Raw genomic sequence first — 19566 nt, 5'->3', positions numbered from 1 at the left:
TGAGTTCATACAAACCCTCGTACCAAAAGACCTTGTGTGTCAAGGCGTTCTTGAGATATAACACTCAAGGTGTTTTTCACCTTGACATTTGACCTTTGACCTCCAACATCAATTCACTTCATCTTTGAATCCATACAAATACTCATACCAAATTTCAGGCATGTAAGGCATTCTTGAGATATCGCACTCAGAGTGTTCATTGACTTGACCTTTGACCTCCAACATCAACTCACTTCATCTTTGAGTCCATACAAACACTTGTACCAAATTTGAAGCACATGCGTCAAACCGTTCTGGAGATATAATGCGCAAAGCATGAGATATGGCTGTGACTTTTATTTTGACACACGGGAAACACTTAAACAGGATGTGTAGTTTTAGGGAGCACCAGATTGTATGCATTAGAAGCTGAGACAGTTGATTTCACAGGTGACGCCTGTGTCAGTGTTCTAATTAGCCCGGGAACTTCTCTGGGAGCTTAACAAGTGCAGCTGCCTTTAGGCCATTATGACATCACAGCCTTTGAAGTCTAAGGGGGGAAAATGAGCTTTTTAACATTTTTAATCCCCTATTTCTCAAAAAGTATAAACTTTTTTAAAAATCTGAAAAATAACTCTCTTGCCCCACTCCAGACCTTCACAACGGTTATTTCAACAAGTCTGTACGTTAAGCGGTTATAGTCGCATTAATTCTTGAAAAGGTAAAAAGAAAAGGTTATAATAAGAAGAAGAAGCCAGGAGATTTCAAGATAGTGGATTCCATCCACTATAATAATGGCTTTAATAATCCTGGGTCCTGTATGGTCTACAAGCCAAGCTTTGACAAAGAGTTCAAATCGAGTGCATTGTATTTGTGAATGAGAAACATAAAAGACAATTGCGAGGCAAATTTCACACATCTAATAAGGATCAACCTGAGCAATCCAGTGATCATCGTAAAAGGAACACTTTTTATCGAAAAACTGTTTATTGACGATGCATTCACAAACTGGTTTTGCAATAAAAAATAAATAACAGAATTGTGTTTAACCTTGTGTTCTATTCAGCATCTACCTAGCTAAATGAGATCAGCCTTACATCGGCCTTTAACCCTTTCACTATCCCGGGGCGCGTTTCCCAAAACCATAGTTGCTAACTAGTAAGCAACTTTGTTGGTTGCAATGCAATTTCCCATTCCCAACCAACGTAAGTTGCTAACAGGTTAGCAACTATGGTTTTGGAAACGCACCCCTGGTTGATTATTAGTGTGGAGCACAGCAAAGAATGACTTCTAAAAAGAAACATGGTTGGCGGTTCTCGATCATCAAGTATAAATCCTCCTAAAAGTGGTTGTGACTGAGTATTTTCATTTATGAGATTTGTGCAATTTTTCAGATAGGCCTATACTCTCTTCATATACCGGTATGTAAAATTGCTCCTCTTGGTTAACTCTAGGCTCAACATAGGCTTTACAATTCTTCACTCTCATCTCCTTCTCTTTTGAAGTATTCTTGGTAAATCCCACTTAAGGCTGTAGCTGCTTCCAAGGAGACTTTAAGTTGACCCATGACCTCTTCGTCTTCACTCATGCTTAAAACTGTTTGAGAGAAAAAGTAACTCAATTAATCGATTTATGGCATTATCACAGTACAATTGGAACATTAAACAATCCTACAATTTCTAAAATTTTGACATTTCACTGACAGCCACACATTTGGTCAATCCTACTCCTTGATCAAAAAAGGATGTATAAACTATTTCAGAAACATTGGGCATTCAGTCACACCATATTGCAAGTACCCCTGAGGAAAACCCCATATTTTATTGTAAGGTGTAAGCTTTTTAAGTTTTTCACAAAATCTTTGATTTTTCCCAGGTGCCTAAAACATGTGCATGGTTAGGTACTATATATGATTTCTGTTTTGTATGTTGATTACAAATTTACAAATGCAGTTTTTGAAGTTAACAATCAGACTAATCGGCATATTAAAAAAAAATATATATATATATATAGAACAACTTACTATCAATTGGCTTCTCCGTGATGTCATTCCCAGTTAACAGTAGCTCCTTTAAATCCAGATAAGCATATCCAACATCAACACATTCCTCTTGTTCATTTAGTGGCTCACTCACAACAGTGAACTTCAGCCTGTATGGGGTGAAATATAAGGTCAATGATATTGCAGCACAACTGCAGGCCTATAGGTTTTCAGTATGATGTGCAACACAGAGGTACTAAACAGATTGAAATGACATAATTCAAACCAATGCTTTCTAGCTTGGGTAAAGTATTGTTGAAATTTGGGCCCTTCACTGATTAATACATAGTAACTGTTCACTCAGGTGATGCAACTTATTAAATTAACTATGCCGATACTTACATTTGTGGTAGATTGTGCACGGCACATAATTGCCTGTCATGTTTAAGTAAACTTGCCTGTCAGCAGTTTAAACCATAGCAATGTCCGTGGCAATATAAAAGTGCAAGATCCTTATTTTCTCTAACATCTTTAGTTTGGAAATACGTAGCAGTCCATATAACAAGCAATGTGTTGTGAGAAGCATGTGGAAAGTGACCAGTTTCCCAATAAACAACTTTTAAAAACACAGACAGCAGTATAAATACATACAGGGTTTTACCTTTTTATCAGTTCAGATCAGTATCACTTTTACCCATTCTCAGCGGTAGTATATGATTTATATGATTATAAATATTCCAACTAGCACAGTCTTACCTTCCTCTATTTGGGTCCGTTCCCTCCAACATAGTATACAGGTAGTGCCTGAGTGGTGTGGAGTCTACACTGTCAACGTAGATCACTAAAGGAAAGTGGGAACCAAAATTAGGCATTTGTCATGTTCTGTAAATTCAGACACCATAACCATTTCATGACCCCCCCAAACACAGCGTTTTGACTGGGTTTCTTACCCCTTAGGAAATTGTAATGAATTTCCTCTCCATCAACAGGCTTCCGAAGAGAAAGTGGTGTCTCTGTGGTTTCCATAGGAACGCCGAGGAGACGGTATTCTACATACACACGTTGTACAGACTGATCCATGGCAACCCGGGAATTAGGATCAAATGAAAGTGAAAGAATCTCCACCCTAACTTTGTCCCCCTGAAACAGAAATGGCATACACACAACGTATGACCTTTAAACTTTACTGGTTAACTAAACCTAATTTATTCCATTACATAAAAACATTGCATAAGCAAAGCAGAGAAAGAAAAGTCTGAGACTGAAAGGTATCCTCCATCCACCGATAGTTTCTAAATCAAGAAACTATGTCCATATTTTCTGTACCTTTCTCCTTGGTTTCAATGAGGGTGGAATAATGATGACATCACTGCTACTGGAGGATCTTGATTTGTCAGATTCTGAAGCTTCAGACACCTCATCTGACATAGAAGATTGTATGAAATAAAAGTACATTAATTTTAAAAACTTTCATCCAAGAAACTGTCCATTGACGTACACATTACACACCCCAAAAAAGTAATTGGCTTTTAAATGGTTTAACATGATTAGAATTCCTTCAACAACTTCCAGGCAGGTCTAGAGATAATGCAAATAAAACTGACAGAATAATAAACTTTGTATAAAATAAAATATGTTTTGTAGTGGAAGACCAATGAGTCCATAATGCGCCAATAAGATGACCTATGGTGGTGGCCCCAAATTAAGTGAATGCAAAAAAATACCTTTGCTGCTTTCATCATCTTGCTGTTCCTCCTTTTTCTGAACTTTGCTGGCTTCCTGTTTGAGGGGCAAGGACATAAAAATCATATTAAGATTTTTTTTTTTTGCTATCTCACACTTTACTAGTGAATTGTTACTATAGAGATTAGTGTTTCATGGAGCAGCTGCTAGACATGAAATTGTGCACAAACTGCCTATTTCCCATGCCAGTACATAAATTCTATCCTAATTTTTGATATGCCAATCACATCATGGCTGCAAGTAACTGGAAGTAGGACAAACCTGTCTTATGGGCAAATACAGTTAACCTCTTGAGTTGCCAAAGTTATAGCATGTTGGTATAACATTTGTAAGACAATTTGTTATACTTATAAGATAAGTAGATAACCTCACATCCTCAGCCCTCACCCTGAACACCGGCGTACCACAGGGCTGTGTGTTGAGCCCTCTCCTTTACTCCCTCTTCATCTACGACTGCACAGCTGTACATGGCTCTACAAAGCACCATTGTCAAGTTTGCAGAAAACACTACAGTGATTGGTATCATCAGCAACAACGATAAAACGGCCTACAGGAAGGAGGTCCAGCACCTAAAATCGTGGTGCACCGACAACAACCTGGCTCTCAACACCAAAAAGACCAAAGAGCTCATTGTGGACTTCAGAAAGTCAAAAGCTAGCACACACACACCCATTCTCATCAAAAGGACTGAGGTGGAGCATGTCACCAGATTCAATTCTCTGGGTGTCCACATCTCTGAGGACCTCTCTTGGACCCCCAACACCTCTACCCTGATCAAGAAGGCTCACCAGCGTCTCTCCTTCCTGTGGAGACTAAAGAAGGTCTATCTGTCTCCTCAGATCCTGGTTAACTTCTACCACTGCACCATCGAGAGCATCCTCACCAACTGTGTCACAATATGGTATGGCTCTGCTCTGCGTCTGACCGGAAAGCACTGCAGAGGGTGGTGAAAACTGCTCAACGCATTAGCGGTTCCTCATTCCCCTTTATCGAGGCTATCCAGGGCAAGCGATGCTTGCGTAAGGTGCGCAGCATCATCAAAGACTGTTTTCACCCCAATCACAAACTGTTCACCCCACTCCCCTAGGCGTTACAGGTCTCTCTGCACCAGAACCAGCAGGTTCAGAGGAAGCTTCTTCCCAGTAGCTGCCACCTCAAGTATGTATCCCTCTGCCTGGCACATTCTTGGGGAGGTTTTATTGATAGAATATGTGAATGAACCAAGGTCGTATATAGAGTTAACATTGGCAACATTTGTCATTATGATTGTTTTCTTTTCTAAAACTAGTAATAGTGTTCCATAGCCCTGCTCTTCCCCTCTTTGTGTTATTGGTTTCCTTTTTGGCATTGATTAAGGATGAATAAATTAATAAAATCTATTCATCATAAATCTATGCCTGCAAATTATAAAAACAGTATTAAAGCCAAAAACAACTGCACCCTCGACTAAGCTAGAAGTTTGAACTAAGTCCTTATTTCCTCTTTGCTCTTTTCCAGTGCAGAAAGACTATAGATGTTATTGTTAGTCGGCAAAACCCCATCCATATGCCACGCCCTGCCTGTATGAAATCATTTACTGGCATGGGACGTGGGGGGTATAAACAGTATTAAAGCCAAAAATAACCGCACCCTAGACTACGCTATGACACTCTTTAACTGGATTCCTAGAAGTCCTTATTTGCTCATTGCTCCTTTCCTCACTCAATCATGCCACCCACTATTGCTGCCCAATTGACATCATCATGTGCGCTCTCTCTCTCTCTTTCTCTCTTTCTCTCTGCTACTCTGAATGCACCAAAGTGTAAACATTAGAAATATTATCAATAAAAAAGTTTCTTGTACGATGCTCAGGAATGGACAACTAGTCATTTCTAATCTATGTATGGCAAATCAAGACATATTGACTAATCTTAGGTCCTGTACTTAGTGCAGTATTTTGCAGAATGACTTGTTTTCACTAAAAAAATGTTTGTTCTGTCTTCATGCAATTAAGGCCTTGTTTGGTATATTTAGCAATATATTATTTGTCTCCACAATTACAGTTCCAGCGCAGAAAGACTATAGATGTTATTATTAGAACTTAAAAACAGACATGCAGGGCGTTATCCCATCCATATGTCAACAAGCCATATGATTGGTACGATGTATTCACATGTCGACTTTTGGCCGCGGAAGGTGCAGGATATGTGTAGACTGCCATTTTGGCTTTACGAACTAACCCCATGCATTTCTATGGAGGATTTTTTTTTTTATTGATCTCGAGAAACGGAGATCTGTGTGAAAAATTGACGGAATTCCCCTTTAACAATTTGTGATTAGGCTACAGCGGCAAGTGACTATTTTGGACAGTGGTGAGTGACAGGCTATTGTAGCATAACAAAACAATTTATGTCTTTATATGGGGGGGGGGGGGGGGGGGGCATTTTGGGATATTGGGGGGGACATGTCCGCCTCAAAGTAGGCTATATTATGATTACGCTGTTGGAAAGAACCCACTGGCACAGTGATGATCAGATTAGTAAACTCTAGTCCATGCAGCACTTATATACAATGTATGAGCAGGATCAACATAGCAAACATTATAAATACAACAACAAATGCATTTATCATAATAAAGAGTCTGCTTTATGAGATAAACGCAATTACCTTCAACCGGGGTTTTGCAATTGGCCTCACTGTTGCATCTCGTCCTTTGTCAACCAATTCCCTCTTCTTGATTTTTGGCATTTCCCTCTCTGGCTGATCCCTCTCTCTGTGATATTGCATTGCTTTCACTGGCTGGAATGGATACTTCCATCTCAGTGACACTCGAACGATCCCCCTGGTACCTCCGGCTGAGTCCCTTAGTGTGTAATCTCCTACAAGCACAAACATTTACATCAAAGTAAAAACACTGTTGCTGTTGCCCTGGCCTCCTAGCTTGATTACTCTCTGGGCACACTGGCCACCCCCATACTGCCTGACCACATCCCCAGTCTGTCTTTGTGGTCGTGTAGAAATTAAAATAGCAGAACTATTCAATTAGTCAGTGCTTTCTATATTCAGTAGATCCTGACAAATATTTGTCCTTCTGATGTGAAACAATTTTTGTGGGTATCTGTGCAGTGTGATTGTCATGGGTTTAATAGTTCATATTAGTATAATGTTAATATGAGCAGTGGATGTTTTTTTTTTATTTGAAGTCAGAATGTGTTTATTTCAAATTTAGAGGCTGTGTCTGACAAAAATAAAATGCTCCAATCTGACACTAATCCTGCTGTACACCAGTATCTGTCTCCACTTGCAAAATACACACAGATAGGCAACATTTTTAATAGCTTCATGAAACCCGTAAATCTTTTCTGCCATTTAGCCAAACACTCTAAATTACGCCCCCTATACCCTCTATGAAACAGGTAACTGAACTGTGGCAAGATACATTTACAACCATTGTTGTAATGTTTGAAAATTCTCCATCAGGTTTCATCTTGCACCAGAAATATGAGACACCATAAATTGTTTGCAAAGCTCATCCCCTCAATTCCGGTTCCTATCAAGTGATCATCTGCATTTTCCTGCTCAATCCATTTCCTTATCTCCCCTCTTTTTCATTCAGGTGAACTGCACCCAATGTTCTTAGCATTCACAGGGCCCCACAGCTCACACATACCTACCTACCCTTTAGATTACCATCTCTACCTGTCCTTACATGCGGTTTTGTGCCTTTGTGCAAGACAAGCAAGACAGAAAAGGAATAAGTTAAAAATATTTTCCTTTTCTTAAGTATTTATATTTTACCTATTTTTACCCACTCTTCCTACTTACAGTATACTTTACCTACTACAATGTGTTTTCATATGTTGCGTTTAATACTATGGCAAAACTGCTGGACAGGCCAACTTATGGACTCTGAACTATAACTGAACTCTGAAATTTATTGCTGAAGTTAAGCTATTTAGTGGATCGAAGTGTAGTAGAGTTCCTTCTGTTTGCTTTGTGTTCTTTCTGTAGTGTTGCTTTGTCTTCCAAAACATGCTAACATTTCTTTGGCCTACCTGCTCCTTTTCTTCTAAAGTATATTTTTGTTGGGCATTTTTGCCTTTAATCTGATAGGACAGTGAAGAGACGGTCAGGAAGCGAGTGGGAGAGAGATGGGGTGGGTGGGATCGGGAAATGACTCGAAACTGTCTAGAACCCCGGTCCTCATGGGCACTTGGACCCGAATGGTACAGGCTCTGTTCCCAGTTGTGAAAAAATATATAATGTCCGCAACACTGCTTTTGACTCCCATATATTTAATGCACAACAGGCAATGTTATTATTATTATATATATTTTCATTTGAGTAAGTTTTTTTGTCCTGCACAGGTGGGATGTGCACACAATAACTTTTTGCTGAACGTCTGTTCCCAGTTGTGCCACAGCGCCCCCTGGCCTACACCTGCGCTTTACTAGAAATTAAAATATGATCACAGACAAGGATGGGCAAAAATACATCAAAATGTATTTTAAAATAAAATATAAAATACCCTATTTTTAAGTGTATCAAAATAAACTACAAAAAGCAGTAGCCATGTCATCATGTATCAAAATAAAATACTGTATTTTTGTAGTTTGAAAATATTAAAAATACTCTTTAAAGGCAGCATGAAATCACTTGTCAAACCATCTGTCTATTTACCGTAATCTATTCCTTCATCAGTACACTGGCTCTAATTAAGTGGACACTGTTTGAGAGTGACAGCTTTTCTCTGCCTATGAGACATGCCATTCTGTAAATCTGTAAACTGTCAACAGATAAACTATGCTGACCTGCCTGTTACATCTCATAGCCTAAACAATGTAGCAGAGATGTACTCAAAAAGTCACAACTGAACTTGTAAAGCGGTACAAACTAACCACCAAACCAATTGAGAGAGCCATTGTTTTTCTTTAGGCAACTTGGGGCAACTTGTTGAGCATGTTGCAGGCAACCACAGAACATGTTTTCAGAATGAATGATCATGTTAATTTGCCTATTGATGAGTAAAGTTCAAAAGAAAAATAAGTTGCCCAATATTAAAGGGAATAATACTAAGCAGGTGCGCCTGCAGTAATGAATGCTATGGTACGCACATCCATCTAGAGAACCCCCAAACCACGACAATACTGAGGAACACTGCCCAGCAACATTGCTCAGAAAGGTGCCTTGTGTATCATCAGCTTTGGAGGACACATACACATCACAGTCAAAGTTGATCCAAAGGTCTATCAAAAATAGGCAAAGTTTTAAGTGTAGGTGAGCATGTAACCATGTGGTTGAGTGAATTTATTGTGTGTGTGAGTCACCAAAAGTATTAATTTTACCAAAAATATCTGTCCAAATATAACCACCACTCACTCACTCACTACCACAGTATTGGCACTACAAACCTTTAATTGGTCTACCAGTTGCCAGGGCCTGCAGCGAGATGGATGTCTTGGCCAGGTAAGCAGGTGGCATCTGATCCTCATGGTCATCGTACAGGTAAACCCACAGTTTGCTGCAACACAGGTACTCACACACATCTGAGGTTACAGTCATTTGATAATTTGCCACGTCCTCAAACACAGGATCTGAAGTGCAGTGTATGACAGGAGAGGAATGAGGAGGCAGGTCATACAGCTGGTAGGTTAAGTAAGCATCAGGAGGTTGCTCCGGCCAGCGTGCTCTGAGACCAGTACAGCGATCTAGCACAACCTCCAGTTCATTTGATGTTCCTGTGTCATGTTTCCCCAGCTCCTGTGACTAAAAAGTGGAACAAGTTACATACATACATTCCACACACACACACACACACACACACACACACACACACACACACACACACACACACACACACACACACACACAAATATAAACATACTGTACACATTAAAAATATTTAGCATTCACATTTATTTTATGTTTGGTTAAATAGTATTTGTCCTAATAATTATATATAGTGTATAATTTGTTCCTTTATTGTTCATACCTGTCAACACTTTTTTTCTGGGTTTCTCACGTATTTTAATTTTTGTCTTCCCATTTCAATATTTTCCCATAAAATGTTCCAGTTTTTAAAGGAGAATTCCGGTGTGATATTGACCTAAAGTGTATTGAAACATGATACCGAGTGTGAACGTATGTCTCATAGCCCATCTCGGCTTGTCCCCTGCACTCCAAAATCTGGCGCTAGTTAGCCGATGCTACCAACAGCTTTTTCAATAGTGGTGCTTCGGCATCGGGCTAGCCATGCAAATAAATCACTGTTTTACACCCATTTACGAGGCTCAATGTATCTCCACACTTCATTGGTAGACTTCTGAGGGCCCTGACATTTAAAACGAGACATTGAGAACTTTGAAAAAGCACTGGTAGTTTACTTACAAGACGATTTATACAGACAGTATCTTCACGAAGTTTAGCGTTTGCAGCCATCTTGAATTTAGTCACGATAAGTCGAGCAACGAGTAAGAATGAACTGGTATGATAAGGGATCAGATTCCAAAAATAATTCAGTGGAAATGCATGGATTCCAGTTTCTTCCAGTAGCAGCAACTGGAATCCATGCATTTCCACTGAATTATTTTTGGAATCTGATCCCTTATCATAGCTGTTCATTCTTACTCGTTGCTCAACTTATCGTGACTAAATTCAAGATGGCTGCAAACGCTAAACTTCGTGAAGATACTGTCTGTATAAATCGTCTTGTAAGTAAACTACCAGTGCTTTTTCAAAGTTCTCAATGTCTCGTTTTAAATGTCAGGGCCCTCAGAAGTCTACCAATGAAGTGTGGAGATACATTGAGCCTCGTAAATGGGTGTAAAACAGTGATTTATTTGCATGGCTAGCCCGATGCCGAAGCACCACTATTGAAAAAGCTGTTGGTAGCATCGGCTAACTAGCGCCAGATTTTGGAGTGCAGGGGACAAGCCGAGATGGGCTATGAGACATACGTTCACACTTAGTATCATGTTTCAATACACTTTAGGTCAATATCACACCGGAATTCTCCTTTAATACTCTCATATTCTAACATAAGCCCTACCACTGGACCTGTCAGTCTCTGTACTGTTGTTCTGTTGCTACCCCCTCCCTTTGCCAATCTGTAAGCTCCACACCTCGTTTAGTTAGTGCAGCAGATTTGTAGTCTGAACCTTTGCTGTTAGCAGAGGGATAGCAACAGGAAGATGAATGTTGATATGTTTCTGTATTTCTCTCTTATTTTCAATGCTCAATGTTGACAGCTATGCTATTGTTTAAAGTGTAATTCCAGAGTAATGAAGCATCAAGCACTTAGTAAGTGTACTGGGAGTTTATTAAAAAGACTGTTCGTTAATCTGTACGCTACAGTGTGGGGAAAGTCCGTACAAGTCGATTAACGAATACATCGGAGTTCAGTTCGAGCAGGAAAATTTGTGAATTTATGGGTGACTGAAGACGGTAGGTAAGTCTTGTAAAGGAGTCTCGCGGGACACTTACTAAGTTCTTGATGCTTTGTTTTATGTGTATGGACCCTATTCATACTACTGCTGTGGTGCTATTTTGAGCACTACTAGTGGTTAAAAGATGGCGGTTTGGATTTGTTTAGTGATTGGCCCTTTGTACTTGCACTGTTAGCCATCTGGGCTGAAAGTGCTAACGCCGGTCAAACTCGGTACTCCTTCGATCAACGTAATCCAGCTCTCGAGGGGGTGTTCGACTTGTTGTCATGGTGAAAAATACCCTGGGTTCGAATTGCTCCGTAATTACACTTTAAATGAATAGTATGTGCCGTTGCAAGATATTTTTTGTGTATATCAAGATAAGGTACACTCGTTTTATTAAAATGTGTGTTCATTTTACTAAATTGTACTTTCATTTTTGTAAAATGAGCACATGATTTAGTAAAATGATTGCACTAATAAAAAAATAGCATACTAGGTTGTAAAACGAGTACACAATATACTAAATTGTGCGCACAATCTAGTAAAATGAGAGGTCAATGAGAGGAATACACAATTTAGTAAAATGAGCACACAAATAGTAAAATGAGCGCTGGTTCTCTTAATATACAAAACATTTGGCAATGACAGCTCTCGGGCTCCGTAAATTAGGTAATTGTATCACCTCATGGACGTGTTCTCTCCAGTCCTGTGGCTGCTGAGTCATTCTGGGTCCTGTTAGTTCCGCCAGCTGTCTGGCAGCAGCTCTCTCCAGCCCAGCCTTCCTTGTTCCAGTGGGCGGGTAAAGTCGTACCCAGAACTCCAGCACCCCAAGGATTGCCCCATCCTTTCCTATTCCACAGTGTTCGTGTCATAAATGATTATCAAACAATACATTAAACACTGAATTGAAGGTGCTTTATGTAAGACATTCATTGTAATAAATCATAAAATGACCATAATATGCCATCAGAGATTAAAGAAGCATGCTTTCATGTTTTCAAATACTGGCTTCACTAACAATGGTACAGGCAGGATATTCACAATTCAGACTTTCATTTGCAGCCTGCAAATACTATTTATGTTTTGAGTTTGTGTTATGGCCTGCTGCGCCACTTTCAGCCAATTTAACAATCACACAGGCATTAGCATTTCGTCTTTTGGACTGCCAGATTAGCCTACTTAATGCTTTCAAATGTTTTGATTTTGGACTGCAATGCCCGTTTTAAACCCTAGTGGTCATTCTTATATATACATGTAGCACCTTTAAATTGCACTTAAGTGTATTTGAGGAGCATGTACATGTAATATGTCACTCAAGCAGCATACATATTTGCATGGTCCCAGATAAACTTCGGACTTGTTGTTTTGGTTGGATGCTGCTATGTGCAAGTGAATCTAATCCAAATAAAACTAAATGAATCTAAAACACAAATCTAATCTATCAACCTTAAAACTCCTGTACCGGTCAGGCTTTAAATAATAGTAGTTAATAACAGAACAATATATACTGACCTGTAATGTTTGTTGTACCACTCAGTTGCTCCCCTCTGTGTTCCATTGCATCCAACAAGGAAATCTGTGCTCGACCACAGGTGACAAAACGCACCCCACCAAGCTTCTGGTGAAGATCTGTCATGACAATGCCCCCCAATGCGGCAAGTCTCGCTAAGTCCGAGGGGGACAAGGCGTAACGAGAGGTGAAGCCGTAGTTGGGCTGGACTCCAGTGACCAGTGGTGTTGAATGTGTCTCAAAATCCAACAAAGCATATGTGCAGAAGGTTGTCACCTCTGTGAGTACTTTACGTTCTTTTGACTGTGTCTGTCCCATGAGTCGTAGACCAAGGGGGGTGAAGGTGGCCCCCCGAAGATGAACCTCAAGTAGTGACTCTCCTCTTCGCAACTGAAAGACTGCATTATCCTCCTCGACTGGAAACACATTCTCTTGATCTTTTTCTAGCCACATGTACTCTGTTGGTGTGGAACGTTTGTAGAATTTAGGACTGTATGCCAGTTCTCTGAGCTGAGCTGAAACATAAATAAAACTAAACAAAGTCAGTTGGTACTAAGAATAAACTTGATAAACTTGAATGATTCTGGAACACAGTGACATAAGGTAATACTGTAAAAAAAAACTGTTCCACTGTTGCAACAACATTACCCTGTAATGTGATTATCTGTCTCATTCTGTTTTTCAGCATTCTCTCTTTCTCTGCCACTTTTTTCTGAAGCTGTTGTTTCTCAGTATCAGCTTTGTGAATGACCATGTTTAGTTCAGTCTGCAAAGGTAAACGAAAGCTAGAGTCAGCTAACAGAGAGAGAGAAGCACTTAGGGATTATTAACATCCTCAGTGTAAATAGACGTAGAGTGTGAGTTATTGTGCGTGCATTGATGTACAAACCTGTAGATCATTACTGATCCTGTGTTGTACCAAAAGCAGATCTCTAGTCTTATGCAGTTCAAACACTGTCTCAGCATAAGACGCCTGTAGACTGGCCTTATCACGAGACTGGTCTACCCCTTTTCCCTTCGAGCCCAATATGTGTGTCCCCTCTTGGCTCTCCTGTTGAAGCCTGAAGGCCTAAGAAAAATACAAAACAAAAACTGAGCCACTGGGGACTATGCTGATGAAGCAAGTTCATCATGCCCAGGTTACAGTATATTTTCACTAGCTGGTTGGATAAAACCATAAGCTTTGGCACAGAGGTGGTTATAAACTTGTTAACCCTTAAAGGAGTACTGTCACACCGGTGTGGCGGGAATGTTGGGAAATTAACATTCTGAAGAATATCTGGGTTCATTGAATTCAACATAGAATTTTAGAACCTTCAATTGTTGCGGAACGGAATCTTATGTTAGAATGTTCAAAAACCTACACCTTTAAGTCAACCCAGGATTCCCCCAGCTGGTTATGAGCATGTTCACATAAAAGAGTTGATGTTGGACTTTGTTGGCAGCAGATGGACAGGTCTAGTCTAGAGCAGTGGTTTTGAAAGTGGCGAGAAGGCGCCAGGGGGGCTTCAGCAAGTTGGAAGGAAGAATAAAAGCAATAAATAAATAAAACCACTACAGAGAAACTAATGGTAATACTAAAAACATGAGGAATCAAAATCTGACTAAAAGAGACACAGTTTTGACAGCCAATATCAAAAAGGAAAGCTGGGCATAAAAATAATGGGTTTCCTAGATGTATTTTAATGGATTTATATTCATATCAGCGTCTCACTAAAATGCTTATCAAACATCAAACACATGTGATGGCCTATGGAAAAATGAAAAGTAATACATAGCGCACAGTGGCGGGTGTGGGGGGTTAAAAAAGGAAAACTTTTAATAAGAATATGAAATGGTATGGAGGGAGGTGGGGCATGCTTCCACTCGTGTTAATTCTCAACTAGAGGGTGTAGGCTTTTAGAAAATATGTAATTAGGCTGTTCATTTCTAATTAATGTTACAGGCCAAAATACATCAGCCATATACTTGGTTCATCTATACATTATGACTATGTATTGAGTATGATATGGAGGAAGTTGAGACATGTTTCAACTCATGTTACTCACATAGAGGGTGTAGGCTTTTAAAGAATATAGTTCAGGTGGTTCAATTACCACTCTGGTTAATAATCTACTTTACTGCTAGAGGACAAAATGTGTCAGCCATTGGGCATGGTATGGAGGAAGGAGGCATATGCTACCATACCAATGGGCATGGAGGAAGGTATCATATGTTTCAACTTGTGTCAAGTGTGTTTGAATTCCCTTCTTTGTTAGCCTGGGTGTTCCCATGCTGCCTTGCGCGCGATTTGATTCACGCTGCTAAGGCAGCCTGGAGACCATGGAACAAATTTTCGCCTGAGATAGGGGACCAATCACAGAACAAGGGGGAAAGCAAGACGATGATGAGCTATGCACAGACGCATTTGATAGACATCCGTGGCACCCAATGGATCTGGGCATTTTTTTCAAATACGAGAAAATTAATGTTTGGTTCCCAGACCACGTCTCATTGAGAAGTGGTGGCGCTAGCCGGGCTACTTCTTTGTAGCATCCGCTTCTACATTCCACAATGGGGTGAAGTTCACCTTGTCTAAATAACAATTTCCTCATTAGCATTACACTTGAGGGTGAAGATATTTAGGCACATCAGTTTGTCAAATACAGGAACTTCAAGATACATAGCCTTATGATTCTCTTGTTCAGTTCTGCACCTGACTTGAACACTCATGTCATGAATTAGGAATCTCAGGCACAGAAACAAAACACATATGATTTTGGCTTATTACTGGTAATTATAAAATGGTTGTCTGACAGCTCTATCATTTTTTTCTGTGAAGGATTGGAGTTGTAGGCACTTGTTCTTCTTCACTCTTTATTGGACCATTCCAACCTCATCAAAAGGTATAAACTCCTCAGGCCTAGTAGTTCTAATGAATTCAGGGCAGTTGGTGTGGGGAACATGATACAGGATACCACATTATAACACTCACCAGACAAATTACTACAATAACACTGTAAGATTTCTATAGTAGTTCTGGTAGTGTATAATACCTCTATGATGATCTGTAATACCTCTATAATATCCTTACTCTCTAGTGTACTCTATAGTACAGCATTACTTATAGGATGTCCCAAAGTACTATAATACTTAATAGTAGGTCCCAAAATGACTATAATATAATATAAGTACTATAGTTAATTTTTGTAAGGGGTGTTTTAATATAGGAAAAGGAGATTGTCCCATCGACAAATCTGGACTATTACAATCCATTGTTGTAGTCAAGGTAGTGAGAATGAGTCATGATTGATGACCAGCTAACCTTCTCTGATCACGTTGCATCAGTTGCCCTGCCATGTCGCTTCACTGTACAACATAAGAAAAACCAAGCCGTACTTGACTCAGTATGCTACCCAACTTCTGATACAGGCCATGGTCTTCTTGCAACTTGACTACAGTAACGCCCTCCTGACAGGCCACCCAGCATGTGAAACTCTTTCAGTTGATCCAGAACGTGGCGGCGTGCCTGGTCTTCAATCAACCCAAAAGAGCACACTGCATTAAATTTAAATGGATAATGCGCTTGCCTGGTCTCCAGTTCTGCACCCACTTATTTGAATGCCCTCCAATGAACACTGCCTGGCTCTGCCGCTCTTACACTCATGGCAATCCAAACATTTCTCATTTGCAGTTCCCTGTTGGTGGAACGCACTACCAGCTCCGACCAGTTCCTACAAGAACAGGGGCATCCCTCTCTGTCTTCAAAAACCTCTTGAAGACCCAACTGTTCTGAGAGTACCTCCTCTGCACTACAAACAACTGGGCATGCTGAATCTAGCACTTATCATGAGACACCTTCCCTTGACTTTACTTTGCTTGAACTGTCATCCTTTTTTATGCAAGTAATACTTATTGCAGCAATAACATGTCCTAGCCGCACTGTACCTTGTACTGATTGTTTCCGCTTTGGATAAAAGGGTCAGCTAAACCCCTTTGTGAGTTTTTCTACCAAGTGTGATACTTTAACCACAAAATTATCAATTTGTGTGTTTAACTGCCCTGCTAAAATGCCTAGAGAATTGTTTTTTTGTTTGACAAACTAACCTTGATTTGGAGTAAAATTTCACTCAGGTCTTCAACACTCATGTCAAACACCTAGATATGAGAAAGAGATCAATTGACAATTTACAATAAACACATGCTATGCTAACGCATTAAAGGAGAATTCCGGTGTGATATTGACCTAAAGTGTATCGAAACATGATACCGAGTGTGAACGTATGTCTCATAGCCCATCTCGGCTTGTCCCCTGCACTCCAAAATCTGGCGCTAGTTAGCCGATGCTACCAACATCTTTTTCAGTAGTGGTGCTTCGGCATCGGGCTAGCCATGCAAATAAATCACTGTTTTACACCCATTTACGAGGCTCAATGTATCTCCACACTTCATTGGTAGATTTCCGAGGGCCCTGACATTTAAAACGAGACATTGAGAACTTTGAAAAAGCACTGGTAGTTTACTTACAAGACGATTTATACAGACAGTATCTTCACGAAGTTTAGCGTTTGCAGCCATCTTGAATTTAGTCACGATAAGTCGAGCAACGAGTAAGAATGAACAGGTATGATGAGGGATCAGATTCCAAAAATAATTCAGTAGAAATGCATGGATTCCAGTTGCTGCTACTGGAAGAAACTGGAATCCATGCATTTCCACTGAATTATTTTTGGAATCTGATCCCTTATCATACCTGTTCATTCTTACTCGTTGCTCGACTTATCGTGACTAAATTCAAGATGGCTGCAAACGTTAAACTTCGTGAAGATACTGTCTGTATAAATCGTCTTGTAAGTAAACTACCAGTGCTTTTTCAAAGTTCTCAATGTCTCGTTTTAAATGTCAGGGCCCTAGGAAGTCTACCAATGAAGTGTGGAGATACATTGAGCCTCGTAAATGGGTGTAAAACAGTGATTTATTTGCATGGCTAGCCCGATGCCGAAGCATCACTACTGAAAAAGATGTTGGTAGCATCGGCTAACTAGCGCCAGATTTTGGAGTGCAGGGGACAAGCCGAGATGGGCTATGAGACATACGTTCACACTCGGTATCATGTTTCAATACACTTTAGGTCAATATCACACCGGAATTCTCCTTTAAAAGCCTTTGTCATAGGCACTTTATAACATCTTACATGAGTCACAGAGTCCAGTCTCTCTTGCAGTATTGTCACCTCTTTTCTGTGCATCAGAATTTCATTCTCTAATCGGCTGTGTTTCTCCCGCAGCGCTTCCACCAGAACTACACGTGGACAGAACACAGGGGACATTGCCGAGTCATTTCTGTGCTTCCTTAAAGCTATTGCAAAAATGTGTGTTTTGTTATGTTATAACACTAAACCATCCATTTGTATCCGTAAAAGTAAATAAAAACTAATTCAAGACTACATTCTTGATACATGCATTCATTGTTGGTGCCCTCAATAAAGGATTGAGGTCATTGTAATCTGTCCATTTGTCCTTCACATCATTACTATAAACACTTGTTACTGCATACATTGATGTGTGGACAATTGCAAACTAGTCATCATGATCCCGGTGGTGCCGTCAGTAGCATCAGTGCCTTGTATGAATGCAACCCAGGTCAGATATCCGACCACAACTTCAATTATAAAGTCATTTTTTTCTTTCATGAGATGCAGGTTTGAAATGACAAATGAGTAATCCCTTACAAAAACAACTGCAGTTTTTTGAGTGTCATGAACAATTCAGTATCAACCCAGACCCAGACATCTGAATGGCCCCTGAGTCCACAGCTAATTCATGCAATGCTGGTAGACTCAGCTTGTCAATTCTTACCCCTTTCGTGTTTCCTCTCTTCCTCCAGCTTTCTGATTTCCAATCTCATCTTCTCCTTCTCTTCTCTTAGCATGTCTTTGTCTTGAGTGTCAGCAGAAAACGTCTCATCCAGCCTCTGTGTGTCCTGTTTCCAGACCACCAGCCCAACCTTTTCTGTTGTGCTTTCTTTTTCCAGTGACCTCTCCTTCTGGCCTTGTGTTGAAAGAGTACTAAAAAACAACAGAATGGATGTAAGAGCTGGGGGAAGTATTCATATCCATTAAGTAAAAGTACAAATACAGCAACGTCCAATTTAAGCTACAGAAAAGTACCAATACAACAATAATTCTCTACAATTAAAGTCCTCTCTGAAAAAACTTACATATGTACGCAAATAAGTATAGCTTATAGTAAACTCTTGGCCAAGTAAACTCTTGGCCAGTTGAAGTTTTAAAGTAAAAGTACTGGTTTGGTTCCTCTGACAGATATACTGTATTCTTGTAGATTAATACTGAGTCATATCCATACCTGTCAACTGTTTTTCCCGGGTTCTCCCGTATTTCAAGGTCATCTCCCAGCACCCTCCCGTTTTGTTATTTCTCCCGGAAAACTCCCGTAATTTGCATGGCCATCAAACTTCATTTTAAAATTATTGATCCATTCATTTTTTCTGTCAGTCTGACATCTCTCTGGTTGCCAGATAGTGTATGAACTACACCAGTGGCGGAACAGAGTCGGAGTCACTGCCGGGCCGGGGGCGGGGCATATGACCCAGACACAGAAGTCAGAGCCGGGCCAGGGGCGGGGCACATGACCGGGCCCTTTATTAAACTCATCATAACATAATTTTACAACATAGGCTACACTTTCCCGCAACAGCGGGTCTTACAAGCGTCAGCGCCACGGAGAGCAACTATGTAATTTTGAAGTCCATCGAACGTACATGAAGTGTAACCAAGAGAACAACAACAAAAACATTAGGCTACATGACCCCTAATAATAAAACAACAATAATACGCAGCACTATTTGAAGGGCATACGACGAGCTTTGTGCTCCGCGAACTCGTCCACGATGCTCTGTGTATGTCCATTTTCTTTGCTCTCTCATTCTCTATGGTGGTTTTTAATGAT

General features: G+C 40.1%; 1 protein-coding gene across 3 annotated transcripts in view; it reads right to left on the bottom strand.

The window, feature by feature from the left end:
- Nucleotides 1–945: 945 nt before the first annotated feature.
- rpgrip1 (RPGR interacting protein 1) overlaps nucleotides 946–19566 on the bottom strand; it is a 38252-nt gene continuing 19631 nt past the window's right edge. For 2 of the 3 annotated variants that reach the window (XM_042070493.1, XM_042070494.1), the window contains exons 12-26: nucleotides 18457–18665; nucleotides 17793–17899; nucleotides 16706–16756; nucleotides 13509–13688; nucleotides 13268–13385; nucleotides 12622–13134; nucleotides 11792–11958; nucleotides 9094–9448; nucleotides 6350–6561; nucleotides 3685–3739; nucleotides 3287–3381; nucleotides 2911–3100; nucleotides 2717–2801; nucleotides 2003–2130; nucleotides 946–1575 (exon numbers count right to left, since the gene is read on the bottom strand). In XM_042070493.1, the coding sequence (XP_041926427.1) occupies nucleotides 1448–1575; nucleotides 2003–2130; nucleotides 2717–2801; nucleotides 2911–3100; nucleotides 3287–3381; nucleotides 3685–3739; nucleotides 6350–6561; nucleotides 9094–9448; nucleotides 11792–11958; nucleotides 12622–13134; nucleotides 13268–13385; nucleotides 13509–13688; nucleotides 16706–16756; nucleotides 17793–17899; nucleotides 18457–18665 (2593 nt within the window). In that variant the 3' untranslated portion in view covers nucleotides 946–1447. The remainder of the gene's footprint in view (nucleotides 1576–2002; nucleotides 2131–2716; nucleotides 2802–2910; nucleotides 3101–3286; nucleotides 3382–3684; nucleotides 3740–6349; nucleotides 6562–9093; nucleotides 9449–11791; nucleotides 11959–12621; nucleotides 13135–13267; nucleotides 13386–13508; nucleotides 13689–16705; nucleotides 16757–17792; nucleotides 17900–18456; nucleotides 18666–19566) is intronic. The other variant, XM_042070495.1, reaches the window with a different exon arrangement.

Source organism: Alosa sapidissima, chromosome 18 (assembly GCF_018492685.1).
Source record: "Alosa sapidissima isolate fAloSap1 chromosome 18, fAloSap1.pri, whole genome shotgun sequence".
Classification (NCBI taxonomy): Eukaryota; Metazoa; Chordata; class Actinopteri; order Clupeiformes; family Clupeidae; genus Alosa; species Alosa sapidissima.
Note: the sequence above shows the minus strand (reverse complement) of the source record. Positions and strands in the feature narration are given on the sequence as shown.